We start from the raw sequence: 14,839 nt of genomic DNA on the forward strand, positions 1-14,839 counted from the left end.
CTGTTTTTGGGAAGGTATCCGCGAAAATGGCATTTAGCATGTGTTTTAGTTCTTGTTTGCTAGCGGCACCCGAAAATCGGACTCATATTTTCCCATATTTCCATCCATTTTCTGACTTTGAGGCTTTCTAGAAAATTCTGAAACTATGTATCAGAATGCCACTTATTTCACTTCATTGATTAGGGTACTCTTTAGCTATGGTTCTGCTAGAATCAGGCCGATATGTTTAAAAATCTCGAAACCCCAAGCAATTAAAAAAGGTGTGAAATATATGAAGCTGATTAGAAGTTGGTAGTCTCTTATAGATAAAATTTCCGGGTTCGGGAAACCGCCGCTTATGAAAAGTATGAGTAAATATAAACTGCTTTGCTTATTATAATTACACAGTCAGAATTCAATAGTTGAACGCATTTTAGTTGGCATGCTTTTTAGTTGAACGCTCGATAGTTGACTGACAGTTCAATTAAAAAGCATGCGTTAGTATGGAAAAATCGGGTTTTGAAAATTTCACAAACATCTCATGGCTTGCCGAGAAAAAATTCAGATTTTTTTGTATGGAAAAACGTGCCAAATAATAAGCACATATTCAATATAAACGTTGCACATTGCTATAAACGTTATCAACAAATTCCACACACTTACTTTTAAGAATGTACTACTTTGAGAATGATTAAGTTTTCTGTTCATTTGTGTATTATTAACAAAATATCAATCGCTAATAAAAGTGAACTAACATGTGGAGGTTTAGCTCGGGGCCCCCCTTAGGCCGGGGCCCCTCGCAGCCGCTCAGTCCGCTTATAGGAAAATCCGCCACTGCACACAGGAATTGCTTTCTCCCTCTTTCTCGCACCGTACGAACAGATTCGCCAGAGATCGAAATTTGTTCTGTTAGTGTTGAAATTGCACCTATACAACTGAATTCATCTAACGCGTTCGAATTGGTCCAGCAGTGCTCGATGCGTGTTCTGTTGGTGTAGAAGCCAAAGTGGGTATAAAGGAGGTGTCGTCATGTAGAACATTTGGCCATCAAGGCGTTAGGAAAAAGCACAAAACCAGGATCGACGGCAGTTGTCAAATGCGACGAGTGCTGCTGGTATATGGGTCTTCTACTCCTTCTTCTTCTTCTATTTGGCGTAACGTCCTACGTGGACATGCCGGCCTATACAGGCTTTCGAGTCTTAATTCATTACCACGTAGCCGGAAAGTGAATCCTTGCTACGTGGGACGGTCCATTCTGAAGTTCAACCAATGACGGGCATGTTATTGAGTCGTTCGAGTTGACGACTGTACCATGGGACGGCTGGTATAATGGGAATGATAGACGAATGGTTTACATTCAATAAAAATCCGTTCAGCTTAAAAAATATTAAAAACCTGTATTTTATTATAACCACACTTCATAAATCGCCATTTTTCATGTTATATTGTGGCTGCTGTCTGTTAATCAAATATCGACGGCTGTTGTCAAACTGAATCTCAAAAGGACAACATGCCAAACGCTAAGAAGACTTCTTCTATTTGGCGTAACGTCCTTCGCGGACATGCCGGCCTATACAGGCTTTCGAGACATAATTCATTACCACGCAGCCGGATAGCCAATCCTTGCTACCACTACATACAAACCGTTTTTGTAGTAGTGTTGAGACGTTATCAACAGAATTCTTTCGTTCACCCGAATGTACAATAAATATGAGATACACAAGCGTTTTTTAAGCAACGTGGTTAGTTTATTGTAGCTAAAAAATCAGTCGCTTGGTTCGGGGATCGGTGAAAGAATGGCTAAAGATCGTAACCTTTGCCACGTTCGGGAATTTTCGTGCTATCGGCCCGATCGTTATCAGCACGACTCCACTTCGATAGTGTCCTCTATCGGGATTGACATCATTGGAACGGAATAACACTGAGTGCCATGGTTATCATACATGATAGTCAGTTATGTTTCCTGGGGGACATGGCTATCATTTATGACATTTTGAAAAAAGTTTAACGAAAAGTTAAGTAACTTTGTAATGTGCACGGTTAATGCAAATTTTGGTTTTTCTTTTTTATAGAATATTTTTTAATAAGAGTATGACTTATCTTTGTAACATAATAACTAATTAAAATGTGTAATATTTTTTTATTTCAGTACTACGAAATGTCATACGGCCTTAACGTTGAAATGCATAAACAGGTAAGTCCAAAAAGTCGTAGCTTGGAAAACTAATCTTTTTAACGTGTTACCAATGTTAAAACGTGTTAATACAATTAATATATATATATTTCCATCTCATGGACCCTCGTGCTGTACATCTTTGCAAACAGACGTGACTTCGAGCGGAGAGATAAAAAATCACTAAGGGGAGATATCATACTGAGGTGTATCGCAGGATGAATCCTGTGGTTACTACCATAAAAGCCGGGGTACGTTTACCGTACTTGCTAGTTTAATTGCGATTTTCACTAGCGCGTCTGGCGGCGGCTGGTGGAAGCTTTTTTGGTCATCGAGGGAATGGTCGAGTCGGATTTCAAATTTAAGAAGCTTTTTGACCGTTTTTATATGCGCAAGAGCTAGCGCTAGAAAATGGCTAAAATACTTGCACAACATATTTATCTATCAATGGGGTCCTTTCGGTTTTAAGTTCGTAGGCTGAAATTTCAGCCTGTCAGCGGTTTGCTTTGTATAGCAGTTTTCGAGCAGGTGGGCTTATCCCAAGATCAATCAATTTAGAAGGCTGATTTTCTAGGGCGCTTCTGTTTCTGAATGGAGATTTTAAGAGTGTTTTGTGTATTCTTCAAGCCTCTAGAAAACTTTTTTAAGCAACCATTTTCACCCATCCTGTTAAAAAGTGATGTTCAAATTTGGATATAAAAACATTCTTTTAGACCACATATACTACATACACTTCGATTCTAGATTCCATCACCTGATCTGTTTGATGCACCATAGGGGAAATGTAAACAACAACCACACGTTTTGCAATTTTTCGAGCAGATACTCGTATCTAAACCTAGCTTTGAGGCTAGAATAATCTAGACTGAAAATTGCAGGCTAGTTTTGTGTGTGGTTTTGTATGGAGTGTTTACATGATTTCAGCCTCCAACTGTCAAACTCCATACAAAAAGTTGACTAGAATCGTGAAGGGCCCCATTGCCAGATTGCTAGATTAAGTTCTTAGATCGTTGTATACTACGGGTTACGTTTAGTATTTTGAAAATGCTTGGCAGGTTTTATTGGACAAACGAATGAAGGGAGTGCTACGGCTCAGTCCAATGTACTCTGATTTTACCAAACAGCCAAAATTTGACTGAATCAAGAGGAGCTATAAGCCACATAAACCATCTAAATCAAACTTAAGTCCTACCTTCATGTGTGGCTTATGCTGTGTTTCGCCCATTGCAATTGCATCAACTTGAATCCATATCAGACACAGTTCTCAAAAATGGTGCTATTATCATGACTTCCGAATAATTGAAGGAGGAATGGTAGTATGGAACAGATTTACACTAGCTGTTTTGGGTGGTTGGTAAAAGCGTCTGTGTATGTATACGCTACAGACGCAACAATCCAGACTCGTTGCTTTCCTACCCTCCGGGACCCAGTGGTTTTCCTCTGTGGTCATATTTGTATCCTATATGATGCGGTCGTCCGAACCGCAACGTTGTGGTGGCTCTACATAGTACCTATCCGCCTTCCGCAGTATCCGCCTTCTGCACATCAGTTGTCAAAGTGTACGTTAGAGAATCCTTTGGTCTCAACTATTTTATACCGTTCACCGCAAGCCATAAGCTCCTTCTCTTCCTCGCACTCTTGTGGTGGTTTATTTCGTTTTCATTCATAGCCGATACCCACCCGCCTTCACACGCATACATACGATGTTTCGTTTAGTCTACAATGGTCCACAAACCCTTCTGCACATCGACCGTAGCGCGGGTGGCATTTCTAGTTTGCATATCAGACGATGTGCTGTAGTGCTGTTCAACCTTACTGATTAGAAGGGTTGGATTTGGCATTGGTGAGAGTGTACGTTTTTGTGTGTTAGAGTAGTTAAATGTATCGCATTATCTGTGTGCGTATATGTTAGGAGTAGAAAGCATCGTGAATACCAGTAGATAAGAGCTTCCGTTCTAGTATAGTATCAGGAGTGCTAAACAGTATACCAGCAGTACTTCATTTAAAATCTCGCTTTTTGAGTAACAATTTTCTTCAGAGCTCGAAAAGAATGAGAGAGGAATGAAACCTAAAGAGATCAATAATCCAATAACTTGAGAGAAAAATTATAATTTGTGAGCCAGTCGGGGTCGTACTCTATAGCCGTCAGACTGTTTCTTTTTTTTCAATGGCTACTTTGTTTGTAACTCACATCAAAGAAACTGTAAAAACTGCCAGCAAAATGACCAAAATGGGCAACATACAGGTGGCCACTCAACCAGGAAAACCGGGAAAACCGAGAAAACCGGGAACTAGCCGGGAATCAGTCGGCAATCAGCCGGGAATTTTATTTTTCCGGGAAAACCCGGGAAAACCTGAGAAATTCTCGAAAAAACGGGAAATTATCACAAACTTTAGCTATCACTGTCTACCATCGTACTAAGAGCATTTTAATTTAACGGAATGTTTTGTATATTGTTCCCAACTTACCACAGGCCGATAACTGATAATTTTTGTCCTTTTTAGCAATTTTAAGGTAAGGCAATTTTAAGCAATCGCCTGTACATTAGCATTTTGCATTTTTTTTCGGGCCTCTCTCTCTCTTCATTCCGCCCGGGTGACTGGGTTCCCACATTGGCACTGATGGTTGAGGTGGCGTCGCTTCTGCAGTCCGATAGTTTCTCCTTTGTTTTCTTATCACATACATCCAGATTAGATATTATATTGTAGAATAATTCACTAATAACTTTTATCCAGTTTTTTTATGACAAGTGTCCATCTTTCCCGTACTTACGGGACCATCCTCTTACCGTTTTTACTTACCATCCTCTAGATATTTTTTTTTGAAAACGTATGATATAATAATTTTGAATTGAAATATCGATAAAACCGCCACGAAAAGCATAGTGAGCCGGAAAAAATCCGGGAAAACCCGGGGAAAAACCAGGAATTTAAAATCCAGATTCGGGTGACCATCCTGAACATAAAATTTGTAATTTAAGTACTCTTAACGACTGCCTTAACCGTCATGTGTACAACCGCCTACCCGGGAAAGTTTCGCATCTTTATTCCAAAATAACTTTGGATTAAAAAATCGTATCGACTTCAAATTTTAAAAATGCATCAGAAAAGATGTTTTCTATCCATTTGCAAAAATAATAAATATCAAAAATGTTTAAATATTTTTTTAAATTATTTAAGTTTATGCACCCTTCACATGTACAACCGCCTACCCGAGTAGGCCATACATTTTGTATGGAAGAATTATGTTTTTCGTGGTTAAAAGCGTATATCTTTTGAATTACTTGTTAGATTTGAATGAAAATTGTCTTATAGGATCACAATAATGTTTTATAACATATCGTTGTAAATTTAGAATTTTTTTTTTTCAATCAAAAATGTGCTGTAACTCAAACACCCCAACCGCCCTTGCCGCATGTTTTCAGAGGATGCTTATGTCTTTTTCTTTTCTTTCAAATGTTGTATTGCAGTGTAACAATATTTTGAAATGAACACTTGAGTCATCTCTTTTAAAATGATACCAACCACTACAAGCAAACGAAATAGAATTGGTTGAAAGTTAACACACACATTAATACTTTTGTCATAGTGTTACTGCCGAATAGGGATGGGTATTTTGGAGCGCACCAGTGGCTCCGAAGTCAGCTCTGCACCCACGGCTCCAGAGCCGGATCCGCACCAACAGCCCCGGAGCCGGCGACGAATCAATGACTCCAGACCAACGGCTATGGACTAACGTTTCAATAGAGATGGCATTGTATGATAGCCTAAAAAACGAATCTATATTCTCGCAAGTGTAGAAGCTAACACCCGATGTGATTGTGTGATGCGATTTGAACAATATTCAACACTTATCGATTTTTTTTTAGATTCCTTTGAACATTATTTACTCAGCTAATTATGGATCTTCCCGATTGAAACTTTATTGAAAATGATTTTTTTTGTGCAACCTGTAAAAACCGGCCCCGGAGCCGTGAGTGCGGAGTCTTTGATGCGGAGGCGGTTCCAGAGAAGCTGGAGTGGAGTCAGCTTCATAGCCGTGGGTGCGGAGGCGGTTCCGTTGGGTTGGAGTGGAGGAGGTACCGAAGTTTTCTGGAGCCGGTCGGAGCCGGTTTTTAGTAAAAGATGATGATCATATTGTATTGTATTGTATTGTTGTTGAAATTGAACAATTGAACAATTGTTGACAATTGAAAAATGTATATAACTTTTGAAAGAAACGTAAGTAAAACTTAGGAAAAGACTAATCATCCACTTAAAACATGCGGCCTGGGCAGTTATGGTGGTGGAGTTAGAACATACTTTTTGATTGAAAAAAATCTTGATAGGATTTTTAAAATTCTAATTATACTATGGTATGTTCTAAAACATTATTATGAACCTTTAAGACAGTTCTCATTCAAATCTCACAAGAAATTCAAAAGACATACTCTTTTAACCACGAAAAACACCATTGTTCCATACAAAATGTATGGCCTACTCGGGTAGGCGGTTGTACGATTACGCAAAGTTTTTTGGTCGTACACAAGACGGTTAAATTATTTACAGGGTTTACCTAGCCAATCCGGCATCGTCAAAGCGTTATCGGTCGCCTTAAATACTTTTCCGGCAACGTAAACCCTCAATTAGGCACTGTCATTTTTGTTCGGGTCTTGACAAGTTTGAATCGGGCAAGGCGTCAAATCGGTAGCTCTGGTGTGTTTGATCCATTACAGGGTTTACCTCCTGCACAACAAAATCGAGCAGTTTTTGAGCTCGCTTTCCGGCGAAACAGATCTAGAAAGCGAGCAGAAACGTCTGAAGAACCGATCGAAACTCTTGATCGATTTAAACGTTTACGGGCGCTCGAGAGAGCGCGCTATATGTGTTTATCTCTTTTTGACAAAAAGGCTCCGGCACGCGACCGTGTTGGTGCAAAAATGATAATGGTCAAAAAAATAGTTCACCCACGTTCTCTTTCTACCCTCTATCCCCTCTTCCCCATCTTTTCACCTCGCTTTATCATTATTGGTTCTTGCTTTCTAGCTACATTGAGCAAGAGGTTAGGAATTTTTGATCGCTTTGCGCAGCGGGCTAGCCAATGGGGCGTCGTCAAACCGTTATCGGTCGCTGTAAATACTTTTTCGGGCGACATAAACCCTCAATTGGGCACTGTCATTTTTATTCGGGACTTGTGCAGTATGTATCGGGCATAGTGCAGAATGAATGCGGCCTACTTTATATTTTCTTGCTTTTTAGTTGTTCTAGTACTACTGAAGTTTTTTTAATGTCAAAACATGAAACATACGGAATCTTACGAAGAGAAATTCATAGCATATGTGCATTTTTCTCACAAATTTAACCTCTCTGTTAGCGGTCACCTACTGTAGTAGAATTGTTTAACTCTTCGATAACTTTTACTTTAGATAACCCATCTGCCACAACGTTTTGCTTTCCTGGCCTGTGACGAATTTCATAATCAAACTCTTCCAACCTTAGCATGTATCTTATCTGCTTACTATCGGGATCTTTTAATTCATCGTGAAGGTAGAAGTTTGTGATCAGTGTACAAAATAAACTTTCTTGCGGAAAGATATAGTCTGAATTATTTGGTTGTTAAATCTATTTCCTCAATCTATTTTTTTTTTTCTATTTTACAGTAGTTTGCCTCGTGTTTCGAAAATGTCCTTGAAGCAAAAGTAATGGGTTTATCATGTCCAATAGGTCCTTGAGAAAGCAACGCTCAAATAGTAAATTTGGATGCAGCCGTAGTAAGAACCAATGTTTTTGTGAAATTTTGGTTAGATAACTGCTGCTACTAAGAATTGCCTTAAAAATGCAGCAACGTATTCCTTTGAAAGAATAACAGAATCACATTTTCGCAATGCAGTCAATGGTTTAGTAATCTAGGCGAAATCTTGTATGGCGTCATCCATCAATTACGTAACGCAAAAATTGCAAAATTTCGACTCCCTCCCCCTAGTGTAACAAACTGTAACGTTTTAAGAAACTCCCCCTCCACCAAATTACGTAACAGATGGACCCCACCCCCCCTCAAATAGCTTAGTTTATTCAACAAAATCAGATTTCTTTGTGAGTTTTTTGTTTTTACTTTATTCTGGTATATCCACAATTTAAAAACAAAAAAAAAATCAACAAAAATAAATTATATTTATATACAGAAATACCCATGCAGCTATCAAATTAAAAAAGATTATGATAATCGGATCCTCAGCACGGTTTGTAATGTACTCCCATCACCATCATCAGAAGCGTTTCATCCTGCCATCTTCCTGGTCCTCCATAAATATGTCTGTCTTTCCGGAAATGTTTCTTTGGCTTCAGATGTTGTATCATCATCAAATTGATTATTATATTTCACAAAACATGTGATGTTTAATATGTTACGCATGTCTTACAAATTACAAACGAAATCGGTAATGTTTTCAAAAGTTTCGGCTGCATTTACGATGAATTTATAAAATTACGATGTAAATTAAAAATAGATTTGATATTAAATTCACGACCAATGATCAACTCTGACGAAAAAAACGGCTGACTGCATCAACTCCATCTTCAATTTATTTGAAACGAATTGAGTTTGTCAGGAGTTGGATTGGTATAACACATGTTTACAGCGTTACAGATGATTCTCGTGCCAGTTGCTTCGAATTGAGTGGCACGCACATTGTGGTCGTCGCAGTAACGGAATGCAATGTTACTGCGACGATCCTGTGTTTGTCCGTCCGTCCGTCCGTGGTAACCAAATTCGATGGACCAAATGACGAACTATTCGGCTTCGTAGAACATAAAAAGTTGCGAGATCTTTTTTAGACTGGCATAACCGCGAAGGTTGTGAAGTACCCAAGAAGAATCCTCGTTTTTTACTCATTTGTTTCTCAAAAAAAAATATATATATATATATTTTGCGTTACGTAACAACAGTTAAACTCCCCCTCTCCCCTATGTAACAAATAGTAACGTTGGACGACACCCCCCCTGTCAGCGTTACATAATTGGTGGATGACGCCTAAGAACTTTCGATAGTATCCAATAACTCCCAGGAATATTCTTAATTCTTTCTCAGTTTTCGGTATAGGCCATTTTTATATTAAACAGATTTTATCAGGGGTGGGTTTAATGCCCTTGACGGTAACTATATGTCCCGGAAATGCAACTTCTTTATGTACAAATTTGGTATTTTCCAATTGAATTTTAAGATCATTCCGTTATGCTTATTTCATCGACAATTCTTATTAATCACGTCCACGTACATTGAAATACATAAGAATCTTTTGTGGAATTAGTTATCAACGCAAAAGCAACAGTTTTCTATCATATTGTACTGTGAGCTTTTAGTCGGAGCTTATCTTTATTATTCACAATATATTATCTATATATATATATAAATCTCGTGTCACGGTGTTTGTTGCGAGCAACCTCCGAAACGGCTGGATCATTTTCAACGAAACTTTGCACACACCTTATGGTGGTATGAGAATAGGTTTTAAGACTCACATCATTTTCAGAAGTTGCAATAAACTTAATTTATTAGCAATTTTCTAATCCCATGCCAAGAGCAGTATTGTTGTTGTTGTATACATCGCTTTGACACTCGGTGTTAAGTGCAGTTTACACTGATGTTAAAACCCCGCAAGCAAATTCAAGCAGTTTGCCAGCTCGCACGAGGCCTCGCAATCGCGATAACTTTTTAGCTTATCTTAATTTGATTTGCTTTAGATTTTATTTATTTGACAGCCCTTATACTAATTTGCCACATCAAATGTCAAACTCAAAATAAATTCTCTTTACGTCAAATTTTAAAAACCATTTAAAATAGCGCAAAATTTCAATTTTTTAGTTGAAATCAGATCAAATAACTAATTTAATGGCTAAAATGTACCCCTTCAAGCAGAATGATACGAAAATTAGCTATAATTTGATCAACAACATCGAAATTCGACTTACGCTAATATTAGAGATACGCGATTGCCTCCAGTCCGCATTAATAGCATATATCATGGAGTGCCTGTATATGATATATATGGTATATATGTGTCCAATAAACTCCGTGGTAAACCAAAAACTCAGTAGTACCCAAGCGGATTATTGCAGATCTTAATTACCTACTGTTATTACGACCGATAAGAAGAATCGAAGCTTTGGGATAAAATCATAGTAATCATAGTAATCGTTGTTTTGTACTCCTTGGATTGCAAATTCTTCTATTTTTAATTAAAACGAGACATTAATTTTATCCCGTGTGAAACCGGGTAAATCAGCTAGTAACGTATAAATTGATCCGAATCGGGGGATGGCGAGAGAAGTGAACGAGTGATCGGCGCATCCGATCGCTGCTTCCTTCGCTGCGATCGTTCGTCCTGCACTAAACTGATCTAATATCTGTCAACTCAACTTACTCTATACCACAAGGTGATGTCCACTTAAGGTGGTGAATATGACAGCGACGTTGAGATTGCGGCATCTGATGTGCAGATGGCGCTGATCACCACATGACCCCCCACCAGTGACGTAGTCACGCTTAAGTTATTGCCGTCAAACGCGTAAGCGGACTGGCAATCTATGTTTTAAATCGGACGTGTTTGCGCCGTTTCGGTTGAGAGGAAATCTCAGGTGGTTTGATTGCTTCTTCAGACTCGAAAGCGGGTTTGAGACGGTCGATGGAAATTGACTCATTTTTATCTTTGATTTTGAGTACATAAAATTTTCGACATCTTCGTATAACCAGGTATGGTCCTTCATAGGGAGCCTGAAGACCAGTTCTTACTGAATTTCATTAAAACACGTATTTAATTCTGTCCAAAATTTGAAACAAGATTTTTTATCTTGATTTTAATTCCGGACAGTCGAACTAATTTCTGTTTAATGGCATAAAAAATACTTTAATACAATCATAATTACAAGAAAACAACGATATTAGAAGGGGTATGTGACAAATGCCTTGATGCTCCTACGGGAAAGACCGTCAATTTGCGTATCAGTTCTTCGGTTATATGCATCTACGTCCTTGTAAGAGGCGAAAGAACTCCGTTGGAGCCAAAGCCTCTATAAACTGTTCAAACAACAACAATATGCATTACGTATACAAGAGAAACATTTTGATACTTTCTATACGGTTTATCACACACAAATCCTGCGGCCTCGTCAATGCTGAATGCGGCCCGCGAGAATCTTTTGAGAATTGCTAAAATCACTCAAAACAAAAAACTGTTATTACTATTTGTCGAAGTGTATTAAATTTTACAGAGAAGAACAATCATTTTGATGGCATATTTTTCGACTCTAACATGAATGTACCCATAACATCTCATAAACTTATTCTACACAATCGTACAGAACAATCGAGACCCTTAAGAAAAATTGAATTGAATGCAAACTCAGTCGTATTATGTTTCGATTAAATTGTGAATATTAGCATAATTTTGTGCACACTCGATTGCACATTCTATATGGAAAAATAGATTTGCGTCAACCTTCTACAAACGAAAAAGGAAAAATAAATATGAAACTTCGCAAAAACTAGTGATGGATTGTCAAAATCGCATCCATGGCTCAAAACCATTTTCGATCTTAGCTATAGCGACTCCGAATCCGGCCAAATCAAACCAACAGTTCCGTTCGGTGCCGTCCAAAGCCTATAGAGCCGTTTAAAGCCATTCGGAACCGTTGGAGTCATCGGTTGTCGCACGGAGCGGCTAACCTGCAGAAATGGATCCGGTCGGTCCGAATTTGACCATCTCAATGCCCCCGAGTGCCGAGTAAAGGATTCATTCGGCTCTGAATTTCTCCGAACGGATTTGCTCGGCTCCGACCTTAGAATGTTACATCTTTGATGTTCGATTGAAGCCTCTTCTGTTGTTTTTCATAGTCATGCCACCATAAATGTTAATAAAAATGATTGTAGCCAAGTTGGAATTATGTGTACCCCCATTCTGCAAGACGAATTAATGTACTTTCTAACCTCCCCAAAACTCTAAACCAAAATCATATGATTACGTTTAAGCCTAAAGAATTTAGATTAAGCATTAAAATAATCGAAATGCCGAAGTCCTGCGATACATAGCTTATTAATATATTAGCTCACACAGTCCATCGGCCTCAGCACAATTTTTCGATCGAAAAAATTCGATAGATCCGGCTGTCATTTTGGTGTCATTTGACACTCATTTCGCCGTCAAGGTGTTCATTCTACTGTTCTTTTTGAAAACTGGTATACCATGACACTCATGAGCAAAATGAACTATGCTACAAAAATTCGATCGTTCCGCTTTGTACGGGGCAAAATCCGCGACGCATTGAGCTGCGGAAATTATCGAATATCAGAAAAAATCCGTAAATCAAGGTTGATGTTTTTGAAAAACGTTATGTAAAAGCAAGTTGGTAAACGTGTTGGTTCTTTTTCAATATTTTGGGTGATTATTTATTAATTATTTTAAAAATTGTTTACCTGGGGGGGGGGGGGGGGGGCAACTTCATGTAGGGGTATAAAAGAAATAGTTATACTCGGCCTCAGCACCATTTTTCGATCGAAAAAAATCGATAGGCGCTCACGTAAAACTGACAGTATAACTATTTCTTTCATACTCCTGCATGAAGTCGATTCCCATCGAATTCAGTACTTAGTGTAGGCAAACCATTTTTTTTAAATATTTAATAAATGATTTTTTATCACCCAGAATATTGAAAAAGAACCAGATCAATTACCAACTTGCTTTTACATAACGTTTTTCAAAACCATTAACCTTGATTTATGGCATTTTTCTGATATTCGATAATTTCCGCAGCTCAATGCGTCGCGGATTTTGCCCCGTACAAAGCGGAACGATCGAATTTTTGTAGCATAGTTCATTTTGCTCATGAGTGTCATGGTATACCAGTTTTCAAAAAGAACAGTAGAATGAACACCTTGGCGGCGAAATGTGTGTCAAATGACACCAAAATGACAGCAGGATCGATCGAAAAATTGTGCTGAGGCCGACTGTCAGTTTTACGTGAGCGCCTATCGAATTTTTTCGATCGAAAAATTGTGCTGAGGCCGCATACCTCAATTCGCGAATCATCTCCCTTCAAGTGTCAAAACAAGATTTGCCGATCTTTATGGGATCACAAACCACAAATCTTCGTCAGATAAAATTATCGTAATTTAACAAAATTATTCGTAAAATATGGGTTCTTGTAATTAGACATGAATATACCACCATATACCCCTTGGAACTTGTAAATTAGCGAAAAATAATGTTCAAACACGTTTCATTACAAATTTCCTCTTGTTCTGTCAAAAAATTGCAGGCAATTTTTTTTTATTCATCCGGCGGTGGATAGGTCAGATGGCTTGAAAAAGATTCGCAACAGGCTGGTAGACTTCCCCTATCTCAGTGAAAAAGTGTGGTTGAGCGATATTTTCTAACAGAACTGCCGTGTTAGAACGCGACTAATGAGAAATGTCCTATTTTAAAAATAAGGATGAAAACAATGCATGTGACTTTCAAAGTACATTAAACATTTTTTTTTCAAATAAAAAAGTGCACAATGAAAAAAAAAACATAGCAAATTTGTAAATAAGAAACTATTCCAGATTTGAAGCGAGGAGTACAAAAGTTAATTTGTTTAACAGTAATGATATTAAACAGTATTTTATATAAATATTGAGGTATATTTTTTATTCTCAACTTTGCGGCCCACGAATCATTGAAAATCTGTACTTGCGGCCCTCTGATGAAATGAGTTTGACACAGCTCTAGATGTTAACGCAACGTTTCAACTCCTTTTATTGCCGCTTTTAAGCCGTATAGTTCATTTGATATATCTTAGTCAATAACGCTGAACCTCCCGCGTTAGATACAAAACATGTATTACTGTTTCTATATATGTTATTACAAAATGACAGATACATACAAAATACTCCAGTTTTTTCAAAAATTATAGTGGAGCGCTCCGGTTGTCCGTTTAGCCGTGCTGTTGAGAAATGACAGTTCAAAACCTCTTAGCCGCGTTCGAGAGGAAGATGATGCTCAGAAGGATACTTCTCCATGAGCCTCAGAAGGATACTTGGCCCCGTATGTGTGGAAGGATAATGGAGGAGCCGTTATAATGACGTGCTATACGAAATGTACGGCGACCTCACTGTCGTACAGCGTATCAAGCTCGCCAGGCTCCGGTGGGTTGGCCATGTTGTACGAATGGTAACGGACGACCCAGCCCGTAAAGTCGTTTTAGGCCGTCCACAAGGATATAGGAGGCGTGATAGGCCCAAATTGAGGTGGCAAGATGGCGTGGAGGCGTCCGCCATTATTATTATTATTATTATTATTTTTATTATTATTATTATTATTATTATTTTTATTATTATTATTATTATTATTATTATTATTATTTTTATTATTATTATTATTATTATTATTATTATTATTATTTTTATTATTATTATTATTATTATTATTATTATTATTATTTTTATTATTATTATTATTATTATTATTATTATTATTATTATTATTATTATTATTATTATTATTATTATTATTATTATTATTATTATTATTATTATTATTATTATTATTATTATTATTATTATTATTATTATTATTATTATTATTATTATTATTAATTTATTTATTAATTTATTAATTTATTTATTCATTTGTTTATTTATTTATTTATTTATTTATTTATTTATTTATTTATTTA

At 37.4% G+C, this 14,839-nt stretch overlaps 1 protein-coding gene across 8 annotated transcripts in view; it reads left to right on the forward strand.

Annotated features, from left to right (window-relative positions):
• LOC1278620 (protein groucho) overlaps window positions 1–14,839 on the forward strand; it is a 62,532-nt gene that overhangs the window by 30,282 nt on the left and 17,411 nt on the right. For all 8 annotated transcript variants that reach the window (XM_061661115.1, XM_061661108.1, XM_061661110.1 and 5 more), the window contains exon 5: window positions 2,129–2,173. In XM_061661115.1, coding sequence (XP_061517099.1) covers window positions 2,129–2,173 — 45 coding nt within the window. The remainder of the gene's footprint in view (window positions 1–2,128; window positions 2,174–14,839) is intronic.

This window comes from Anopheles gambiae, chromosome 3 (assembly GCF_943734735.2).
Source record: "Anopheles gambiae chromosome 3, idAnoGambNW_F1_1, whole genome shotgun sequence".
NCBI classification, from domain to species: Eukaryota; Metazoa; Arthropoda; class Insecta; order Diptera; family Culicidae; genus Anopheles; species Anopheles gambiae.